General features: G+C 37.3%; 1 protein-coding gene across 1 annotated transcript in view; it reads right to left on the minus strand.

The window, feature by feature from the left end:
* Window positions 1-17,762, minus strand: part of LOC106087748 (EH domain-containing protein 3) — a 59,416-nt gene extending 41,654 nt beyond the window's left edge. The window contains exon 1 of the mRNA XM_013252890.2: window positions 16,082-17,762. Coding sequence (XP_013108344.1) covers window positions 16,082-17,306 — 1,225 coding nt within the window. The 5' untranslated portion in view covers window positions 17,307-17,762. The remainder of the gene's footprint in view (window positions 1-16,081) is intronic.
* Between the last annotated feature and the right edge of the window lie 5,402 nt (window positions 17,763-23,164).

A 23,164-nucleotide genomic window follows, 5' to 3' on the forward strand; every position in this document is an offset into this window, starting at 1 on the left:
AAAACAGCAGAACCGATTTTCTCGAAATTTTTGCATATTGTGTAGGTTGGTCTGGACGGAAACATAGGTTTTTTTTTAGTCCCCACCCTAAAAAGACATTAGAGTTAAAGAAGACGCAGCGGAGCGGGCCCGGTTCAGCTAGTTATCAATATAATCAAAACATCAATTATTCCAATACTCCTAGCAGCAAAGTTGGTCCGGAAGGAAACATAGGTTTTTTAATTTTTCGGTATCGGAAGGGGGACGGACCCTCCTCCTTATGCCAAAATCACAACCCAAAATCAAAAGTGGACCGATCGGGACAATATAGGTATCAAATGATAGGTATTGGACAGTAGAATACGAATATGGTACTAAAATTTGTGTCTTAGTACCCATCGGGCCGCCCCAACCCCAAAACTCCTCCAAACAGACATATTGGACGTTCATTTCAATATGGGGCTCAAATGAAAGGTATTCGGGAGTGGATTTCGAATCTGGCATAAAAAATCAGATCCAAGTATAGGGGGTCACGCCACCGCTCGAAAACACTATTGGACCCATTATGACTATATGATACTTGGCTGAACCGATTTTCCTAAAATTTTTATAGATTTTTTGCGTTTGTCTGCAAGGAAACATAGTCTGTATAATTTTTAGAAAACGGGTGGAGGCGAATCTCCCCCTTACCCCAAAAACGCCACCCTTATCCGAAAGAGGTCTGATGGGCACAATAAGGGTCTCAAATGAAAGGTATTGGAGACCAGGAAACGAATATGGTATTAAAATTTGGGTCCAGCGTGACCCTTCCCCCCCCCCCCCCAACCCCAAAACTCCTCAAAAAAAAAATATTTTAAGTTCATGTGAATATGGGACTCAAATGAAAAGTATTAGGCAGTAGATTACAAATATGGCATAAAACATTAGGTCCAAGTAATGGGAGGTCGCCCACCCCCAAATGGGCATATTAGCCGACCATGGCTATATGGGACTCAAATGAAGTCTAGGTGGCGCTTTTCCTCCTAAAGATACATCAAATGGGTTATCAAATGAAAGATATTTCAGAGTAGAAAACAAATTTGATGCATAATTTTGGAGCCAAGTGTTTTGGGGTACGCCCTAAAGCACCTCCCAAAGTGAACTTCATTTCCGTAGGGAATAAAAAACGAATTTGATATCTATTTTCAGCGCAAAGTGCAGGTGGCCGCCCCAGCCCCAAAACACCCTCCAAACGGTTCATATGTACCATGGCCATGGCAATATGGGGCTCAAATTAATTCCATTTGGAAGTGCAACACTAATTTGATATCCATATTTGAGTCGAAATGTCTGAGGTGCCATCCCTCCCCTAATGAGAACATTACCCTAAGGAAGAACATTACCACCAGGAACCGAGAAGGGGCAAATTCTCACACATCAATGAGTGCTTTCCGATTCAAGTTTAAACTCAATGATAAGGGAACTTTTTTTAAAGCCGAGTCCGAACAGCGTCCCGCAGTGCGACACCTCTTTGGCAAACATTTTTTAAATGACTGTGCAAGGCATTGTACCTGGCAAATGTCGCCAACATTAAGAGGGGATAAACACAGCTTTGTCCGATGTTCTCGCCAGGATTCGAAAGCTTTTAGCGTCATAGTCTACAATGGCACGATTCCGAAAACCGCATTCGGGGAGAAGTGTCCCCACCCTAAAAAGATATTACAAAGTTAAAGAAGGCGCAGCGGAGCGGGCCCGGTTCGTCTAGTTACCTAAAAAAAAAATAATAAATATTGGCTCTTAATAGCCCTTTCGACAAATTTCCTTTAAAAAAAATTTTGGGAATCAACATCTAATTAACTAAAACTATAACTCCCCTAATGGCAATGAATCACTGGTACCAAATAAAAACAGCATTTCTTTCCTATAATTTTTTGGTTTCAGCTAAAATGTATTGCTTACCCTAGAAACAATCATTTGTTGGTTTTTGCTTATTTTTGTGTTTTATATATATATATATGAATATTTTTTTTTTTTTTTCAAAATTGTGGCGTGTATTATTTTAAGTCATGGTTTGTTTGCCTTTATATTCAGCTTAACACAACGGCAATGGTTTGTATTACCTTTCGATTTCCATTCTACCACCACGACCGTAGTAAATGGAATGCAATGAAATGCTTTCATGTGGAAATGGTATAGTTTTTGGATTCAGAGTGTTGGTAAAGTGGTTTGTGGTGGCAATGGCGGTGATGACGAAGATGGCTTTGTTTGTTAGTGGGTTTGATATGCTTAGTTGTGGGGTGTATGCGAAATGACTCACCTAACCTAATTCCAACCCTCTAACTATGTGAAGTGTTAACAAATTTGAAGTATTTTGGTTTTTTTTTAAACCCAGCAATGACCAATGATTTCAAGTGCACACTTGATATTCAAAAAATAAAAATTATGCAACTTTATAAAGAAGTTACAAGGTGCTGCCCTATTTGGTTATTTGCAGTAGGGGTTATAAAATTGTAACTAATTTAAACTCTATAAATCAATAATGCCACGAGCAAAGCAAGAGATCATTTAGTGATGGAGAAAACAAGTAAAAGGCATTAAGTTCAGCCGGGCCGAACTTTGGATACCCACCATCTCGGCTATCACCTTTCGTCATAATCCGGTGAAAAATGCATAATTTATGCACCTATAGCAACTATATCGAAATATGGTTCGACCGGGCCGATTCTTGGAAACCCACCACAATGGATTCTGCTAAAAAGTTATATAAAATTAATTTAGTTGAAGGGCATAATTTTGTTCCACATACCAAACTTCAGTGAAACCAGCAAAAATTAAATTCTAGGAACCGAACAAGGATAATCGAGAACCCGGTTTATGTGGGAACTATACCAGGTTGTAGACCGATTTGGACCGTACTTGGCACAGTTGTTGGAAGTCACAACAGAACACAATGTGGAAAATTTTTTAGCTAAGTCGGGCAAAAATTGCGGCTTCCAGGGGCTAAAGATGTCAAATCGGGAGAAGGGTTTATATGAGAGCTATATTTCGCTATAGACCGCTTTGGACCGAACTTGCCACATTTGTTGAAAGTCATAACAGAACACTATTCGCAAAATTTCTGGCACAGTTGTTGGAAGTCATAACGGAACACCGCATGCAAAATTGCAGCCAAATCGGACAAAAATTGAGGCTTGTAAGGGCTCAAGAAGTCAAATCGGGAGATCGGTTTATATGGGAGCTATATCAGGTTAAATACCAATTTGAATCTTATTAAGCACAGTTTACGAAGCCATAACGGAACACCGCATGCAAAATTTCAGCCAAATCGGACAAACATTGCTTGTAAGGGCTTAAGAATTCAAATCGGGAGATCGGTTTATATGGGAGCTATATCAGGTTATGGGCCGATTTGGATCTTACTAAGCACAGTTGTTGGAAGTCATAACGAAACACCGCATGCAAAATTCCAGCCAAATCGGACAAAAATTGCTGCTTGTAAAGACTCAAGAAGTCAAATCGGGAGATCGGTTTGTATGGGAGCTATATCAGGTTATATACCGATTCGGACCGTACTTGGCATACTTGTTAGAAGTCATAACAGAACAACTAGCAAAATTTCAGTCTAATCGGACAAAAATTGCGACTTCCAGGGGCTCAAGAAGTGAAATCGACAGAACACTAACAAAACAGAACACTATGTGCAAAATTTCAGCCAAATCGGATAACAATTGCGGCTTTAAGGGCTCAAGAAGCCAAATCGTCAGATCGATTTAAATGGAAGCTATATCTAAATCTGAACCGATAAGGCCCATTTACAATCCCCAACGACCAACATCAATATTAAGTATCTGTGCAAAATTTCAAGCGGCCAGCTTTACGCGTTCAGCCGTCATCGTGATTTCGACAGACAGACCGACGGATGAAGGACGGACGGACGGATGAAGGACGGACGGACGGATGAACGGATGAAGAATATATGTATACTTAATGGGGAACGAATATTTCGAGGTGTTACAAACGGAATGACTTAATAAGTATACCCCCATCCCATGGTGGTGGGTATAAAAAGGATGTCGAAGGGCTTAACACAACTCACTGTTCCAAGTTTCAACGAAATTGGACAATAAATGCGCCATTTATGGGCCCAAAACCTTAAATCGGCAGATCGGTATATATAGCAGCTATAGCCAAATCACGACCGATTTGAACCAAATTGGATAAAGGTGTCGAAGGACCTAATACATCTCACTGTCCCAAATTTCAGCGAAATTAAACAATAAATGTGCCTCTTATGGGCCCAATACTTTAAATCGAGAGATCGGTCTATACGACAGCTATATTCAAACCTGGACCGATAGTGAGCCAAATTGAAGAAGGATGTCGAAGGGCCTAACACAATTCACTGTCCCAAATTTCGGTGAAATCAAACAATAGATTCGCATTTTATGGGCCGAAAACCTTAAATCGAGAGATGGGACTATATGACAGCTATATCCAAATCTGAACCGATCTGGTCCTCATTGAACAAAGGTGTCGAGAGGCCTATCATAATAAAGTGATCCGAATTTCAGCAAAATCGGATAATAAATGTGGCTTTTATGGGCCTAAGACCTCAAATCGGCAGATCGGTCTATATGGGGGCTATATCAGGATATAGTCCAATATAGCCATTCATCGAACCGAACCTGCCTTGGACAAAAAAAGAATCTGTGAAAGTTTCAGCTCGATATCTCTATTTTTAAAGACTGTACCGTGATTTCAACAAACAGACGGACGGACATGACTAGATCGTCTTTTTGCGACGATCAAGAATATATACTATATAGGGTCGGATATGGAGATATCGATGTATGAATGACAAAATGAATATACACCCATCCTACTGTTTGTCGAAATCACGCTACAGCATGTAAAAATAGAGATATTGAGCTGAAATTTTGCACAGATTCCTTTTTGTCCATAAAAATCTAAGACGATCTAGCCATGTTCATCCGTCTGTCTGTTAAAATCACGCTACAGACTTTAAAAATAGGGATATTGAGCTAAAACTTTGCACAGATTATTTTTTTTGCCCATAGGCAGGCTAAGTTCGAAGATGGGCTATATTGGACGTTATCTTGATATAGCCCCCCTATATAGACCGATCCGCCGATTTATGGTCTTAGGTCCATAAAAGCCACATTTATTATCCGATTTTGCTAAAATTGGGGACTGTGAGTTTTGTTGCGCCCTTCGATATCCTTCTTCAATACGGCCCGGCCGAACTTATTGCCTTTTTACTTGTTTTGAAGAATTTGTCTAGAGTGTTGCTTTATGACAAAATTATTAAAATTTAATTTCCTTTGATACCTTTTGTGGAAACAAATTTTAAAAAAAATATTTGGCTAAAATTTAGCAATTAATTCATGTTTTCATTATAATTTTAAACATTACCTCAAACTTGCCTTAAAGTTCTAAATGGCACATGTACCAACTCATCAAAACCCATATCTAATCACACGCTCGGCAATCAAATGAAATACCAAACTGAAGCCGTCACTAAATATGACGATTTCAAGTTCGTCATCAAACAAAACTTTTTTCCAATTGTTCAGGTTTCAGTTTTTTATTGAACTGTTGTATGAACAACCGAACGCATTGATGATGTTCTGCCTGTCTGTCTGTCTCCATGCATTAATTGCTAAAAATAAGTATCGATTCTCTTTACAAATATATAAATGTGTAGAGGTAGACAGGGAAAATTGCAAGGCCTTGTATTTGTTAGGGCCTTAGTGATTTTTTTATAGAAAATACATGGTCTTAAAAAGCAATGATTTGCGGATTTTCTGAAAATTTTCCCCCACTAATAACACACAAGGATTGGTTGCCGGCTATGGAGAGCTTAGGGCATATTTTAATATGAAAAGCTATTTTTGGTCATTAGATCATAAGGAGGGTAAAAGTGACAAAAAATCGAATATGCCACATCCAATTCTTCATAATAAAAATATGTTGAAAAAAAAGTTCATTACCCATATCAAGTTTTTTGGTGCCCCTAAGAAAGCCCATCAATAATGCAAACTTAAACCCTCTTTTTCACCTCTGCCTTGGGCATGACATTAAAATACATGACTTATTTTTCACTTCGTCAAACAAATAGTCAGGCATATGAGAAATACAAATGCAAAAAAAAATCGTTATCGAGTCGAATACCGTTGGCTCTTACAAAGATGAGTTAATCGTCTGTGACATATTTGTGCTATCACATGGAAACCGAAAGATTTACAAATCGCAATAAATCATTCTAACAATTCAAAGGGGATTCAAATAAGAAAACAACAAAAATGTGACCTAGAAGATGTAAAATTGTAGTTTTGAGGTCACAAACATTGTTTTGACCTTTTTGAATGTTTGAATGAATTTGAATGAATATAAAATGTTTAGCGAAAATTAAGAAAGTGTATTTATCTTTTAAAGTAGCCTTCAATAAAGAGAATTTCTTTTCAACATCTGCTAAAGAATAGTTTATATCAACATAAGTGGTGGTTTTTGTTTGAAGACGAAAGTGATATTATTTTTATTTATTTATTTTATGAACCAAACAAAATACTACCACCTGGGACATTTTGGACCTGAGCCAACAACATAATTAGGCAATATCCAAAAGATATACATATATGTATGTGTTTATTCAAAATATATTCGAATATCTTTCCATACAACAATTTAAATTTGATATGAGTTATGAACATTTTTCTTATTTTGATTTCCCAGAATGTTGCTTTAAACCTAATGCGATATCATCGAGACACCATCGAATTAGAGAAGAGTCTAGTTTGTGTCGATGGACATATATTTTGGGGATTTTTCGGGGTGGGTGGCCCTTGAATCAAATTTTTTATATGAGAGTTGTGATTTGTCCTAGTTGAGAAGAGCAAAACAAATAACTTTCCAAGTTGGGGTTGTATGCTCGATACAGTTTAAGTATTTTTTACCCCAACTCACTTAAGAACATTTGGAATGTATCATACCAACAGAGCTGCCAGACGTAACGATTTGAAGTCAAATTGACGATTTTTTGGCCAAAATTTTGCGTTTTTGACGCTTGACAGTGTTTGCTTTAAATCCCGTATCGTTTTGACGTTTTTTTTTTCCTTGAAGGTCACATAATTATTAAGGTCAACAGTGCGATCTTGGAAAACAGGTTTGTTTTTTGCTTAATGTAGTGATATAGTCATGTATTTACTACATCGATTTTTGTGCCAAAAAATTCGTTTTTTTTTTAAGATGTATTATTAATTGATCTTGTTCAATACCCTGCCATTCTGAAAGTTTGTCTCTAGTCAACATTTCTCTGAAATTATTGTTTGCTTCTCTTTCGAGACGAGTTCAATGATCGGAGATGCAAATGGAAAAGGAAAGTCAAAGATAGCAACGCACACCAACTACTATGGGACGCGTTTCGTCTTTGTTTAGAAGACTTTTCAATCATATTTAAAAAATTTGGCAGATCCCGGCTGGGATTCGAACCTGGGCACACGCAGCAGCGCCGAGAGCCATTGCCATTGTCTTAGCGTTCGAAGCCATCAATACAACTTTCAACAGATGCACAAAATCATGTGTAGTACGGAAGAAGTGTAATTTGTCACAGAAAGAATGTCTGTCATTACACAAAAATACATGCATTGGGAAAAAGTACAGCTAATAGACAAGGTTGTCGAGCGTGGTTAATGTTGTAATTGTATCATAGATCCATTTTCGCTATTAATACGATTCAAATACAATATACCAAAGCACGATACATGAAGCCAGAAAGAGATATAGAGCTGATACTTTGCACAGATTCTTTTTATGTCTATAGGCAGGTTAAGTTTGAAGATGGGATATATGGGACTATATCTTGATATAGAACCCATGTAAACCGATCCGTCGATTTAAGGTCTTAGGTCCATTAAAGCCACATTTATTTTCCGATTTTGCTGAAATTTGAGACAGTGAGTTGTGTGAGGGTACTCGGCATCTTTCTTCAATTTGGCCTAGATCGGTGCGGATTTGAATATAGCAGCCATATAGACCGATCTCTCGATTTAAGGTCTTGGGCCCATAAAAGGCGCATTTATTGTCCGATGTCGCCGAAATTTGGGATAGTGAGTTGTGTTGGGCCCTCCGACATCCTTCTTTAATTTGATCCAGATCAGTCAAGAATTACATATAACTGTCATATAGAACGATCACTCGATTTAAGGTTTTGGGCCCATAAAAGACGCATTTATTCTCCGATTTCGCCGAAAATTGGAACAGTGAGTTGTGTTAGTTACTTTGACATCCCTCTTTAATTTGGCTTTGATCGATTCAGATTTGGATATAGCCGTCATATAGACCGATCGCTCGATTTAAAGTCTTGGCCCCATAAAAGGTGCATTTATAACCTGATTTCGCTGAAATTTGACATAGTGACTTATGTTAGCCTTTGGACATCCGTGAGGTATATGGTTCAGATCGGACTATATTTGGATATAGCTACCAAAAGACCAAATATTTTATTCTGCAAAATTGAACAATGATTTGTACTTATTAGACCACTCAATGTTCGTGCCGAATTTGTTCCAAATCGGACCATATTTCGAAATAGCTGCTATGGGGGCATAAATTATGTACTTTTCAACGGATTATGACGAAAGGTGGTTTACATATATAGCCGAGGTTGTGGGTATCTAAAGTTCGGCACGGCCGAACTTAACTTAAGACTATTCTAAACGATCACGCAAATGGCAAAATACTTATGTCACTAGGCCAGATCGGCGCAAAACAGATCCTTCGAATCGAAGAGCGTATAAAGCTGTACAGTTAAATGTTTTAGCTCAAGTAATAAATAGCCTATTCACCTGAAGGCTAGAGAATGCGATTTTTCAAGCCCTACTGACAGACCCATCAATGGCAGAAGAAGAACTCCCATGTCACAACCAGCTTAAATTTGGCTTATATAGCAGCCAGTAGTCGGACTGATAATACAGTTTTGAGTAAGGAAGAATTATAGTTAGTGGCTTGTTATGATCACGCTTTCTATCAATCTAATTTTTCTACTTTAAAGTTGTATACCCGCATTTTCCTTTACCGCACGAAGCAAACTCAGATAAATGAGTTATACAACTTTTGCTTGCTCATTGCATAATTTTTTGTATAAAATATTTAGAGGTCATATCATTAGGTTTTAAGTTGACTCTATTATAATTTTAATTACAAATGCTTTTAGATTAGAAGTTTGCTGGTAACATATACCGACAGACACACAAACACATACAACTAACTGGGTCAATTACCTAAGCATTGGTACAAAGAGCAAATAATAAAATAACAATTATTTGAAAATAATGTTAGCATCCACAAAGGTAGAAAAGAGAATGTTAGTTTTTAATCACACTTATTTACAAACTTACAAGGGTTGAAAATCAAGTGTATCCAATATTGTATAGATATGGGGTTTTTGCTCATAGGAATACAGAATTTAACTATACTACAAAAAATTGCATCAATTTGAGCACATAGATTGACTTATGGGCAAACAAATTGAGCATTTCAGACCAAAAATAAGTAAGCGAAAATTCCTTTTTTTAGGCACATCCGTCTTCTCTCCACACTTTAAATATCATGCAATTTTTACATTCTCTTCGTCTTTAACACTAGAAAGGCCAATGGGTAATTTTAGCCGATTTTTGAAATTCAATCAAAATTTTCTTCGAAGAAAAAAAATTTTTTTCGAAAATTTTGTAGTCTTTTTTTAAAGTGGTGTACAGTTTTCCTTTAACGCATTCCTTTATTTAATTTTTTTTTACGGAGATTACTTTGTGGTATACCTAGATTGACTTACCGGTCATTTTGGCCCCTTGTATAAAATTTCGCCAAATTTTACCAAACCCAATTTGCAGAAGAACATATGAAACCTTTGATCAAATGAGAGCACATTTTAACAGTATTTCTTCGAATAAAAAAACTCTAAACTTTTCTTGGGAGATATTAAATTTTTCTATAATTAATGTGAGAATTTAGTAGGAATACATCTTTTATATGAATACTAGCTGAATTTGGCCCGCTCTGCCTCGCCATCAGATATTTGGACAATCCCATGGCAGCCGGTTGTACGTACCGAATTGACCCATTGAGATCCTTCACCGGCAAAGACTGCCACCTCAGTGTACAACACACTGCTACAACAACAACAAACATCAGATATTTGAACATAAATTTTAATTTCGTATTCGTAATCTACTCCAAAATACCTTTCATTTGAACCCCATATAGCCATGATTGGCTAATTTTTCCATTTGGGGGGTTTGGGGGTCGCCGTAATGCCATATTTAATCTACTCCAGAATATCTTTCTTTTGAATTCCATATTGACATGATCGTACAATATGCCTATTTATGGAGTTTTATGATCGGGGAGGACCCCTATGTACTTAGAACCGATTTTTAATATCATTTTCGTATCATTCTCCCAAATACTTATCATTTGAGTCCCAAATTGTCTCGATCGGCCCACTTTTGATTTTGGGTGGCGTTTTGATAGCAAGGGGTAGGGTCCACCCCCTTTCCGATATAAAAAACAATATAGCTTATTTCTTCTTCCGAACCAACTACACAATCTGTGAAAACTTTAAGAAAATCTCTCCAGCCGTTTTTGAGTCTATACAGAACATACAAATTTATAAAACCACAAACAAACACAAATTTATTTTAATACTAGCTGAGCCCGACCCGCTCTGCTGTGCCCGATAATGCTATGTTGGAGAAAAGTACTCCTAATTTGGAAATGTCTACCATGTTTCAGTTGAAATTTTCCTGTGGATTTTCTACTCTCAAATACCCGTTATTTAAACTCCAATAATTAAAAGTCCTGTTTAAGGGTGTGGTCGATCCCCAGAGATTTGGTCTCAAAAGTGGAAGTCAATTTCGTGCTATACTCCCAAATACCTTTCATTTAAGATCCATACCGCCATGGTCGGTATATATGTCCGATTTGAAGGGGTGGGCTGACCCACGAAACACTTACTTCCACAATTGGATTTCAGCTTCGTTTTCTACTCTTAAATACCTTTAATTTGATACCCATACTGAAGTAATTAGTCTATAAATCCGTTTTGTGTGTTTTGGGGGTGGGCGGCCCTCCTGAGTACTCCACTTCAGATTCTGATACCAAATTTTTGATTTTAGGTCAATGTAAGTGCGCCAACTACTCCTAATGCTGGCAACATTTGTGAAGTGCTATGCCATGTAAAACTTCTCTCCAAAGAGGTGTCGCACTGCGGTACGTCATTCGGACTCGGCTATAAAAAGGAGGCCCCTTATCATTGAGCTTAAACTTGAATCGGACTGCACTCATTGATAGGTGAGAAGTTTGCCCCTGTTTCTTAGTGGAATGTTCATGGGCAACATTTGCATTTGCATTTGGAATTTGTAAGTATGTCAACAAAATTTCGTTTAAATCGTCCTACACATCTCCGACATCTGGTGTTTTTGAAAATTATTATCAAGGCCCGTCTTGGAGTTTGTTAAAAAATAATACCGCTAACAACCGCAACGAAGTCATAACGAAGATAAATGCTGTATGACCAATTTTGACCACTCTGCCCTCTTTCTGTTCGTGTTGGTTTCTTCAAATAAGCGCCATTTACTGATACAATTGTTTTCAATTGGATCAACTAAATCCATTTAAAAAAGGCCGGTAGATGGCGCTAACTTAAATGTGAGTGCTACTACTCGCCTGGAATGGCTTAACGCCTATAACATTGATAAATGGTTGTCATTAAGTCTTTTTTAAATCAAATCACAATTGCCAAATTAAACCAAATTTGCCAAATTTCTGTGGTAAAGAACTAATTTGCCAGTCAATATATTTGGTGCGGTGGCGATACTTCTTACTATTAAACCATGTAAAACTTTTGAACAAGTGTTGCCCAGCAGCATGTCATTTGGTCTTATCTATCGATGAGCTTAAAATGGTTGCAATCCTAGCGCTAAGGTCTGCTGCTCCTCCTATCACGCTGAACGTCATAATTTTTGGTGTATGGCGGCCTACATTTATTTGGGTCCCTGCACATTAATTAAATCACACATTTAACCCCATATTGTCATGATTGGTCTAAACAGCAATTTGGTGAAGGATGACTAGGGTTGTGCGCCACACTCCATCTGCCACTTGAGCACATATTTGAATGACGCACTCTACTAAAAAATATCTATCATTTGATCCCCCATTGTTTTAATTGGTCAAATAGTTTATTGGAGTCGATTTTTGGAGATATAGCGCCACCTAGATTCTTGGACACAAAGTTTTATTTCATATTTCAACTCTCAAATACCTTTAATTTGAGTCTTATATAAAATGGAGTAAAATTCCCATTTGGGGGCCTTTTGGGGGTTGGGCGACCCGCAAATACTTAGGCATCATTTTTTTATGTCATATTCGTAATCATACCTTTCATTTGAGTCCCATATTTAAATGTACGTCTAATATGTTTGTTTGGGGATCTTTTGGGGTTGGAGTGGCCCCTGGGTTCCTTGGACTCAACTTTTAATACCATATTCGTATTCTACTCTCTAATATCTTTCATTTGATACTCATGTTGTCCCGATCGGTCATCCTTGATTTTGGGTGGTGCTTTTGGGGTAACGTGGGAGGGTCCGCCCCCTTCCAATATCAAAAAAATTATATTGCCTATTCCTCCTTCTTGACTATATTCGTAATCTACTTCCGAATACCTTTCATTCGAGTCCTATATTGTCATTATCGTCCAATAGGCCTATTTGAAGGGGTTTTGGGTCGGGACAGCCCCCTAGGTACTTTTGTATTCTACTCCCGTATACCTTTAATTTGAGTCCCATATTGCCCCAATCGGTCCACTTTTATTTTTGGGTGGTACCCTTGAGATATCAAAAAATTATATAGCCTATTGCTTCTTCCGGACCACCCCCACAATCTGTGAAAATTTAAAAGAAATCGGTTCAGCCGTTTTTGAGTCTATACGGAACAAATAAATTTACAAACCCACAAACAAGCAAACAAACAAACACAATTTTTTTTGTATATACAAAATCTATATATTTTTCTATGAATATATACATCCACATTTTTTTAATCGAAATATCTTCAGTTTTGATAAAAGAGCATAATTTAAAAAACAAAATTCTTTCAATCTCAAAATTTTCCAGCTAAAAATCAACGACCGGTTTGGTCCAACTAGGCATGTAAGAAATCTTGGTTTTTCTATTGGTAAGTAGAGGGCATTGCTGTTCTACTCATGGTTGAATTAAAAAGGTTAAGTCACTTGCCCAACAACAACGAAATCAATGATACAACCCTATGGGGAAGATGTCGCAAATTCCCCCTAGGTTTTCAAGTTATTGGATACTTCCTAATTGATATTCTAGTTTTTATTTGCATTATCATGTGTAGCAACCACAAGATCAAAAGATTTATGATTATAAACGTGTGTATTATAACTTAAAATGAGAAAAAAGGAACCAAATGTGAAAAAATTTTAAAATCTAAACAAAGCATTTGACGTTGTAGTGGTATTGGCATATAACTCTGGGACTGGGAAAATTCCATCAGCTGGGCAAGTGACGTCACCTTATTTAGTGAACCCTGGCTCATACACACAGATATTCCTGTTTGTGAAAGAGAATATCAAGATTTTCTGACATCTCAAATTGCGATGGCTGAACATTTCAATATGATTTTAGTGAGCCATGGCTTAGCTAAACCTAAATTGAAGAGAGGGAGAAAGAGAGAAAGCTTTCCATCTTTGATAAACTGAGATAACTGAACATTTCAACATCACAACATTAGTATGGGCCCACCGGCTTAACTCAACTAGAATCGAAGTGAAAGAGAGAGAGAGAAATAAAGGATTCACTGTTACCAGATAAGTTGTCTCTTGTTTCTTTAGACCTATTTATCGATCTCAAAGTGAAGCTTTCGTGTAACTTAAGATTTCGCTTAAACTGCAAGTCGAGCATATAACGGTACATAAAAGTATGTGTCAATATAAAGAGGGCTTACAACCAAAAACCGTTTTTATAGACAAATCTGGATGAAAATGATTGTCTTTCATTCGTGTGGGCGTTTTTAAACATAAACAAACAGGCTATTATATGGTTATATACCAAAAATAAACCTATGTGTTAAGATTATATATGAGAAGCAATTGTCTCACAGTAACTTGTCGGATTGAAGCTCAACTTTACCTATCACAAAACATGTTTCAAATCTATATCAGTGTCTAAAACTATGTCCAGTATTTCTTCTTCATAATCATTTAATAAATTTACAATAGGTATATGCATAAATATATACTATTCATCCATGGAAATATTTCAAGGCACCTAATCAATTGCCTATATTAAATCTAACAATTCTCGTGTATATGATGACTCATCAGAACATGTCACAGATTAAGAGAAAAAATGTGCCAAATGTGTAAATTTTTTCTAAAGGTGTAAATTATACACACAACAACAGCAAGCTAAAGTTGTTATTTTACATTTTGTAAGAAAGGAAAATATTTCTAAAAGGTAGCATTCAAACCAATAGCAAGATTTGCACAGCAGAATGATTTGGATTTTAAATTGGAAATAAACAACAAATTTTATAACGATTACAACTGACTAGATATGCAAGTTGAATGCAAGCGAGAACTAGAATAAGTATGTACCCCCGGCACGGGACAACTATGAGCACCATACAGGCTGAAACTCTGAGCTCCGTTTAGTGTGGTTTTCACTGATAATATGAGAAGCTCAGCTTTTCATCATAACTATGACAGCCACTGGGCGCGTCAAAAGCATAGTGGACAATCAGCTTTATCAAGTGGAGAGCCTCTTACTTAAATGCTGAGTGCCTGTGATACTTAATATGACAAGGCGAATTATTGATGACTTTAAATAAGCAATGCAATCAGTCCTATGGACCGGAACGGGCTTGACGAAGATCATTTACTCCACGCGCAATTTTGCCTACAAGAACTACAAAAAATTATATTAACTATCAACTAACATTTATATAAATGTTTAATCATCTGGCTTACACTCTTATGCTTGCCTACTCCTCTATTTTAGTTCCTGGAGCATTATACTTCTAATCCACAGACGACTAGTATTTATGTTTGAAAGAAAAAAAGACTTCCAAAATCATTTGAAAACTAGCTAAATTACTTTCATTGTTCATTCAGAATATGTTTTTGTTCATTCACAATAGTTTTTGTTCATTCACAATGCGATAAAAATTCTCTCCCAATTTTCTCTTTTATTTCTAATCTTCTCACTTGACAACATTGCAAAGAGCCGTTCGTTTATGTAATAATCCATTTTTGAATAAATCACGTTTAAGGAACACTCTGCTCGGCATTCGGAATAGTTTTGAAAACCCCACGGTCCAAGTACAGTTTACTGGCCGCTCACCGATTCCTCTGAAAATGACATCTTCGAATAGATGGTGATTGGCATCAAAACGCAAAGGTATATTGTACAGCTTGGCGGGTTGATTCGAACGATATTAAATATTCCCAGGGAACGGACCTGGGTCTTGAGAAATAGGCCTCCAAGGGTCAGTCAAAACTATAGTATAACTCTTAGGTCCATTCCATTCGATTTTTTACAAATTTTACATCTGGATTGCAAAGGGAGTTTTAATTAAAATATTTTGCCTTTTTCCCACTGTTGAACATATGGAGGAGGAGATAATCTTAAATCCGGCCAAAGGTCGGCAAATTTGTCCAACTTTGGATGGCAAAGAGTGTTTAAATTAAAATACGTTTGGCTTTTCCACTGTTGGACATATGGAGAAGGAAAAATCTTAAATCCGGCCAAAATCCGGCAAATTTTTCGAATTTTGGATGGCAAAAAGAGTTTTAAAAAAACTGCCCGTAAACTTCACTTGCTTGAATCATCCACTCACCAACACCATCCACCTAAAACCAACCTGCGATCAGACGAACGTTAACAATTCCTTCTACCTACCTCCTTGCATTTATACCATGGCAACTATCTTCAGCCTTAATCTTGCAGTGTTCAAATCTTGCATTGGATTGAATACTACCCCATTTTCCAAAGCCCTAAATATAGGCAACGCTTTCTTCCACACTTACCTTTAACCATGGGCTCTGACACCAAATGCATCTCCTCTTGTGGAATCATTTCAATCAACTTGGCAATATCCTTGGCCAACATATTGTCCACAATATCCAAGAGATGTGGTTTTAGTGAATGGAACTTGGTGAAATCTTGATGCTGTAGGACATCTTGCATTTTCTTAATATCAGGAAAATCACCCGGAGAGATAGAATGTTCACGCTGTATGCGATCATATACTTGGCCCAAATTCTTTATCAAATCTTTCTTCTTGCTATCTTTGCCAAAAACAGAGGGCATATCTTTGCGCAATTCCGAAATGATAAAGGCATGCACTTTGGCCAAGCGAGCACGTTTGATCAAGTCATTAAGTTTACGCAGAGCGGCATTGCGAGGCAGTGATTGCAAGTCACGGAAGAGATCCTGCTCTTCATCTTCGAATAGACGGCGATTGGCATCAAAACGCAAAGGTTGATCCCAGAATGAGCCAATATAGACACGTGCCACTTCGGGTGTTTGTAATACCTTGCCCAAAGACCACATAAGAGCACCATAGACACGCATCAGCTGTTGATGATCCACCATATCGGCTTTGTTGAGGATAATGCGAATCTTGTCATCGTGGCCTTTAAGGGCCTCAATGGAGCGACGGAATTCATCGGAAATATCCAATTTATGGGCATCAAACAAGAGAATGATACGATCAACACGTTCGGCGAACCATTCAAGGACACCAGTGAAGTCGTAGCCACGATCAATGCGTTGTTTCTCGCCGGACAAAATACCGGGAGTGTCCACAATGGATATGGCCTGCAACACGGGAGAGTTGACCGAGGAGCATTGGAAACGATTCAGGAACGCATTGCCATATTTGCTCAAGGGACGGAACTGTTTCTTGGGGTCAACTACCAAAGCATTGCCGGGAATCACACCCTCCTTGTCGTCATGCATGACGGCAATGAAACGATCTGTTGTTGGCTCGGGTCCAATGCGAATGCCGGGGAAATCACGTTCCAGCAGGTAGCGAATGAAAGTGGTTTTACCTGTTGAATACTGGCCCACCAACAGAATCATGGGCTTGGCATCGAAATCAGGATCCTCCAGTTTGGGCGAATGAAAGTCATGGAACTGATAGTGCTCCTCCAGGGGCAACAATTTGCTTTTGTAAATTTTCTTCAACTCGCCGATGACATTCTCCACCACCTCCTGGTTGTTCTTTTCGCGTTTCAAAAAACTGAACATTTTTACGACACTGCTTTTTCTTGCGATATCTTCTTTGCTGACACAGTGAAACGTACACCCCTCTAAAATTGACTTATTTGCGAGAAATGTATGCCGCCCCAAAAAAAAAAACGGACTATTTGTGTTTAGTTTGATTTTTTTAATGTGAATCACAGCACAAGCAACAAACCACCGAACCGAATGAACTTATTTTTGGAAAAATTCCGTCACTTTCTTATTTTATGATTTACACACCACTCACAACACTCTTCCTTTTGGGTATTTAGCGTAGCTTAGCTAACAACAATATGCTTATAAAAATTTGTGCTTTTTCCGTATAAGTAAACTATAATTTTGGTGTTTTGATTTTAGCCTATTTGCTGGCCTAAAGGAATTTAGGAATATTAATATTTAGAAAAAAATCAGAAATAGACCGTACGGTTCGGACTGGTTCCACTTAGTCAGATCTCGAAGTACACTGTGATAGGGATCTCAAAATCGACTTTCGACTAATCGATTAATCGAGTTTTTATGAAAAACAATCGATAGGTCAAAGTCGACTTTTAGTGACTAAAAAATCCAAAAGTCAACGAGAGCCTAGAGCTGGCAAAATATCTATGGGACTATCGATATTTTATTTTTTGTCTGAATATCGATTGTTATATTTCCTATCCATTCTATCGGCAAAGTTAATTTTTTTGTAAAATTGAACAACAATATGCTATGCGGCACTGAATGTATCCTTTAAGATATATTGCGACTATAGAGGGCGCAATTTTCATCCGATTGGGCTAAAATTTTGTACAATGATTTCTCTCATTACTTTCAACTGACTCTATTAAATTTGGTTTTATTCGGTCGGTACATTGATATTGCTTCTATATAAATCGATTTATTACTTCTAATTTTCGTTTGATATATAGGTGGTGCGAAATTAACGATAGTATCGATACAGTCGACATTTATTATTAGAAATATCGAAAATATGGAATGTAGCTTATATCGATAGTTTGCCAGCTTTACGATAGCCCAGATTTCGAAACATGGCGAGAGCAATAGTTAGATTATACATCGATCTCTCTATAAAAAAAGAGCTCATATATGGCGCATTTGGCTGAACTGTATTTTACGGGGTAGGTAGCAAAAAAATTTAATATTTTTGCAAACCCCCTAATTTTGACCCCAGGAATCCGAATAAGAAGTCCGTTTTTGGCGCTCGGGCCCGTGGACCTCCCTAGGATGCCAAACCCCAACCTATGCAATATGGGTATCAAATGAAATGTCTTGATTATAAGATTACGAGTATAGTTACCAGTATATAACTACCACACTGGTAGTTATATACTTTCCTGCTCGTTCAGTTGTTTCTGCAATTCTTCAACGGTGCTTACAAAGCTCTCATCGCCAATTTGGTTACCCATCAATTCCGAAACGATTTTATTTAATTCAATACCACGGACTCCTCTTCCGGTTACTTTTTCCAGCGACAACACCGTTGGAGCTAAAGGAAGAAAAATTACCTAGCTCTTTCACTGCTGCTGCCGACCAACGTCCACTCTGGGTAGTCTATTCAGTATACTATCTATTAATTATTAACCGTGTCTTTTTGTGGCAAAAAGACCTTTGTTGTCTCAAGGATGCAGCACCTTGTGACCTGTAGTTTAATTTTTTTGGTTTTTATACATTTGGACGTTTTTCCTCAAATTCAGGCGGTTTCTTTCTCGTTCCGATTTGTTTTTGAGAAGGGAAAGCTGTTGCGGGGTGAAAGGTAGGAAAAAAGATTTTTTTCGTTGTTTTCGAGATGATGAAAATGTGTTTCGTCATGATAAATACCACGGTTTTTGTCGTGATGAAAAGCAGATCTCGAAGTGTACACGAGATGTTTGTCATGACATTTTGGCTGTGTTCATATGGCAGCATACGTCATTCCAATTTGACACACTGAGACGATAATACCGTCATAAAGGCAAAAGCTTATGTCGATAAAACTTTTATCATAAACAATTCACAATAGAGGGTAAAATATATTTAGTAGAGATGTGTGGTTTAAGTTAACACGTTACATAAAGAAATTTGAGTCGGTAAGGCCGGGTTTCCTAACGGTAAACTCTAACAGGCAGTTGGGTGCCGGTTACCGACTGATTATCGTCCCGATAAATACATCTGTGCTTTGTTTACTGATTGCCGTATAACAGTGTGTTCATCTAGAAGTGTACACTGAGATGATAGAGGGCAATGCTTTTCATGACATTTCAGCTGTGTTCATACGGCATATTTCATTCCAATTTGACACTTTGAGACGATAACACGGTAATAAAGGCAAAAGCTGATGTCGACAAAACTGTTATCATTGCCAATTCGCAATAGATAAAATATAATTAGTAGAAACGTGTTATAGTCAACTATTGTATTACATTAAGAAATTTTGTATTACATTAAAAATTGCCAATTAAAATGCAGGAGAATGAGTATGGCAAAACAATTAAATGTGGTCTCATTTGTACAATAACCACAAATCAAAATATACAATCCGCCATCAAGCTGATCGTCGTTTTGCCAACACACGCAAACAAATTTGTGTGCGTGTGTGTATACGTGTCCGTACATGAGCAGAGAATATGCGAGAAAGATTATAACAACAAAGAGAATGCAAACAATAATCTGACATCTTATTACTGTCAAACCTGGCCGGCTGTTAACAGCTGCTCGCGTGAGACCACCTTATTAAATCCGCCTTGACCCCCGAAAATTTCGAAAAGCCTAACACAACTCACTGTCCCGAATTTCGGAGAAATCGAACAATAAATGCGCATTTTATGGCCCAAAACCTTTAATGGAGAGATCGGTCTATATGGCAGCTATATCCAAATCTTGAGCGATCTAGGCCAAATTGCAGATATATGTCGAGGGGCTTAATTTAACTCACAGTCCCAAATTTCGGCGATATCGGACAACAAATACACATTTTATGGGTCTAAAACCTTAAACCGAGAGTTCGGTCTATATGGCAGCTATATTCAAATCTGGTCCGATCTGTGCCACATTGCAGAAATATGTCGAGGGGTCTAACTTAACTCACTGTCCCAAATTTCGGCGATATCGGGCAATAAATGCGCCTTTTATGGGCCCAAAACCTTATATCGAGAGATCGGTGTATACAGCAGCTAAATCTAAATCTGAAGCGATCTGGGATAAATTGAAGTGGGATGTCGAGTGGCCCAACACAACTCACTGTCTCAAATTTCAGCAAAATCGGATAATAAATGTGGCTTTTATGGGCCTAAGACCCTAAATCGGCGGATCGCTCTATATATATATATATATATATATATATATATATATATATATATATATATATATATATATATATATATATATATATATATATATATATATATATATATATATATATATATATATATATATATATATATATATATATATATATATATATATATATATATATATATATATATATATATATATATATATATATATATATATATATATATATATATTTATAACGCAATTTCGGTGAAATTTGAATCAGAGGTTTATCTTAAGCCTCCTGTTATTTGACCTAAATATGAATCACATCGGACTATATTAAGGTATAGCTGCTATATAGACCGATCTGCAGATAAAGGGTCTAAAGCCCATAAAAGCTTTATTTATTACGCAATTTCGGTGAAATTTGAATCAGAGGTTTATCTTAAGCCTCCTGTTATCTGACCTAAATATGAATCACATCGGACTATATTTAGGTATAGCTGCTATATAGACCGATCTGCAGATAAAGGTTCTAAAGCCCATAAAAGCTTTATTTTTAACCGATTTCGCTGAAATTTGAAACATTGAGTAGTTTTACGCCTCCTTACATAAGACCTAAATGTGGTTCACATCGAACTATATTTAGATATAGCTGCAATATAGATCAATCTGCCGATAAAGGGTCTGAAGCCCATAAAATCTCTATTTATTACACGATTTTGAATTTGAAACAGTGGCTAGTCTTAGTTCTTTCGACATACGTCCCAAATATGGTTCGGATCGGACTATATTTAGATATAGCTGCCATACAGACCGATATGCCGATAAAGGTTCTGAAGCGAATAAAAGTTTTTTTCCGATTTCGCTGAAATTTGAAACAGTAAGTTGTTTTAGGCCACCCGCTATCCTACTCAAATATGGTTAAGATCGGACTGTATTTAGATATAGCTGTCATATAGACCGTTTAGCCGATAAAGGGTCTGAAGCTTATAAAAGCTTTATTTATTACCCGATTTTGATGAAATTTGAAATACAAAATTCAACAGCGACTTATATTTATTAGCCCACTCAATATCCGTGTCGAATTTGGGTGCATAAGTTATCCAATTTTCACCGGATTGTGCCGAAAGAGGTTTTTCATATATTCCCGAGGGTGGGTTTCCAAAGTTCGGCTCGGCCGAACTTAATGCCTCTTTACTTGTTTTCCATTATATGACCGATCTTACCTGGATTTAAATTTAATTTACTTAGTAAGAAGCTTTTTATGATCTTATGTTTTAAAAAGTGCAGTTTTTTTATCATTTTAATACCAAATATTTAATTAAATACTGAAGTCTTACTTTAGTTGCATTGCTGTTCAAATATCCAATGATAGCAATATTCGCCTTTTACTGTTTTCCGCAGTAGAGTTGTCAGCAATTTGGTTTGTTTTGGAAAAATCTTCATGTTATCGTGTGTCATTTTGAACATTTATTTCGGAAAATGCGGTTTTCCAATGAATGCAGATGTTATGTAAAGCCGCACAAACCGTTATTACCCTTCTTGCCATTGGACTATAATGCAGCTGTCGTGCACCTAAATCTCTTCTTAAGGAACAGACTCCTATAGTACGCTCTGCACAATTTCTGGCTTGCGCATGTACAAAGTTGAGTTTATGGAGTACCTTCTTCTGTTGATCTAAATGGCGTCATTACGTACGGTTCCAAAGAACAGCCTGTGTCTCCTAAAAATAAAATAGGTTTAAATATTTTATATGTAGTAATCAAACCAGGATTCACTGATTAAGCCAAGCGATCAGCCGACATACAATTTGTATAACCTCCACCATAGGATGGCGTTATACCAATTTCGTCATTCTGTTTGTAACACCTCGAAATATGCCTCTGAGACCCTGTAAAGTATATATATTCTTGATCGTCATGTCACTTTAAGTCAATCTAGTCATGTCCGTCCGCCCGTCTATCGAAAGCGCGCTTACTTTCGAAGGAGGAAAGCTAGCCGCTTGAAATTATTATTAGTGTAGGTCGGTGGGGATTTTAAATGGGCCAAATCGGTCTATGTTTTGACATAGCTGCCATATAAACCGATTTTGGTTCTTGACTTCTTGAGCATCTAGAGGGCGCAATTCGCGTCCGATTTGACTGTTTTGGTATCATGTAGTGTTTTGGTATCACTTCCAACAACTGCGCTAAGTATGGTTCAAATCGGTCCATGTTTTGATATAGCTGCCATATAAACCGATCTTGGGACTTAACTTCTTGAGCCTCTAGAGGGCGCAATTCTCGTCCAATTTGAATGAAATTTTGCACGTTCTGGGAGATTTTAATGCAAAGATAGGGAAGGGAGACATCTTTGGTCCAACAGTCGGAAAGTTTAGACTCCACTAATGGGTTGAAGCTGATAGATTTCGCCGCGGCAAAAAAAACATGGTAGTTAGTAGCTGGCTGTCACCCGATCAAAACACGTGGGACCAAATTGATCACGTTGTGATAAATGGAAGGCATTCATCCAGCGTGTTAGATATAAGATCGATCCGTGGAGCGAATATAGATTCGGATCACTACCTTGTTGCAACAAAGGTTCACACCCGTTTGAACATGATGAGGAAA

This window comes from Stomoxys calcitrans, chromosome 2 (genome assembly GCF_963082655.1).
Source record: "Stomoxys calcitrans chromosome 2, idStoCalc2.1, whole genome shotgun sequence".
Lineage (NCBI taxonomy): Eukaryota > Metazoa > Arthropoda > Insecta > Diptera > Muscidae > Stomoxys > Stomoxys calcitrans.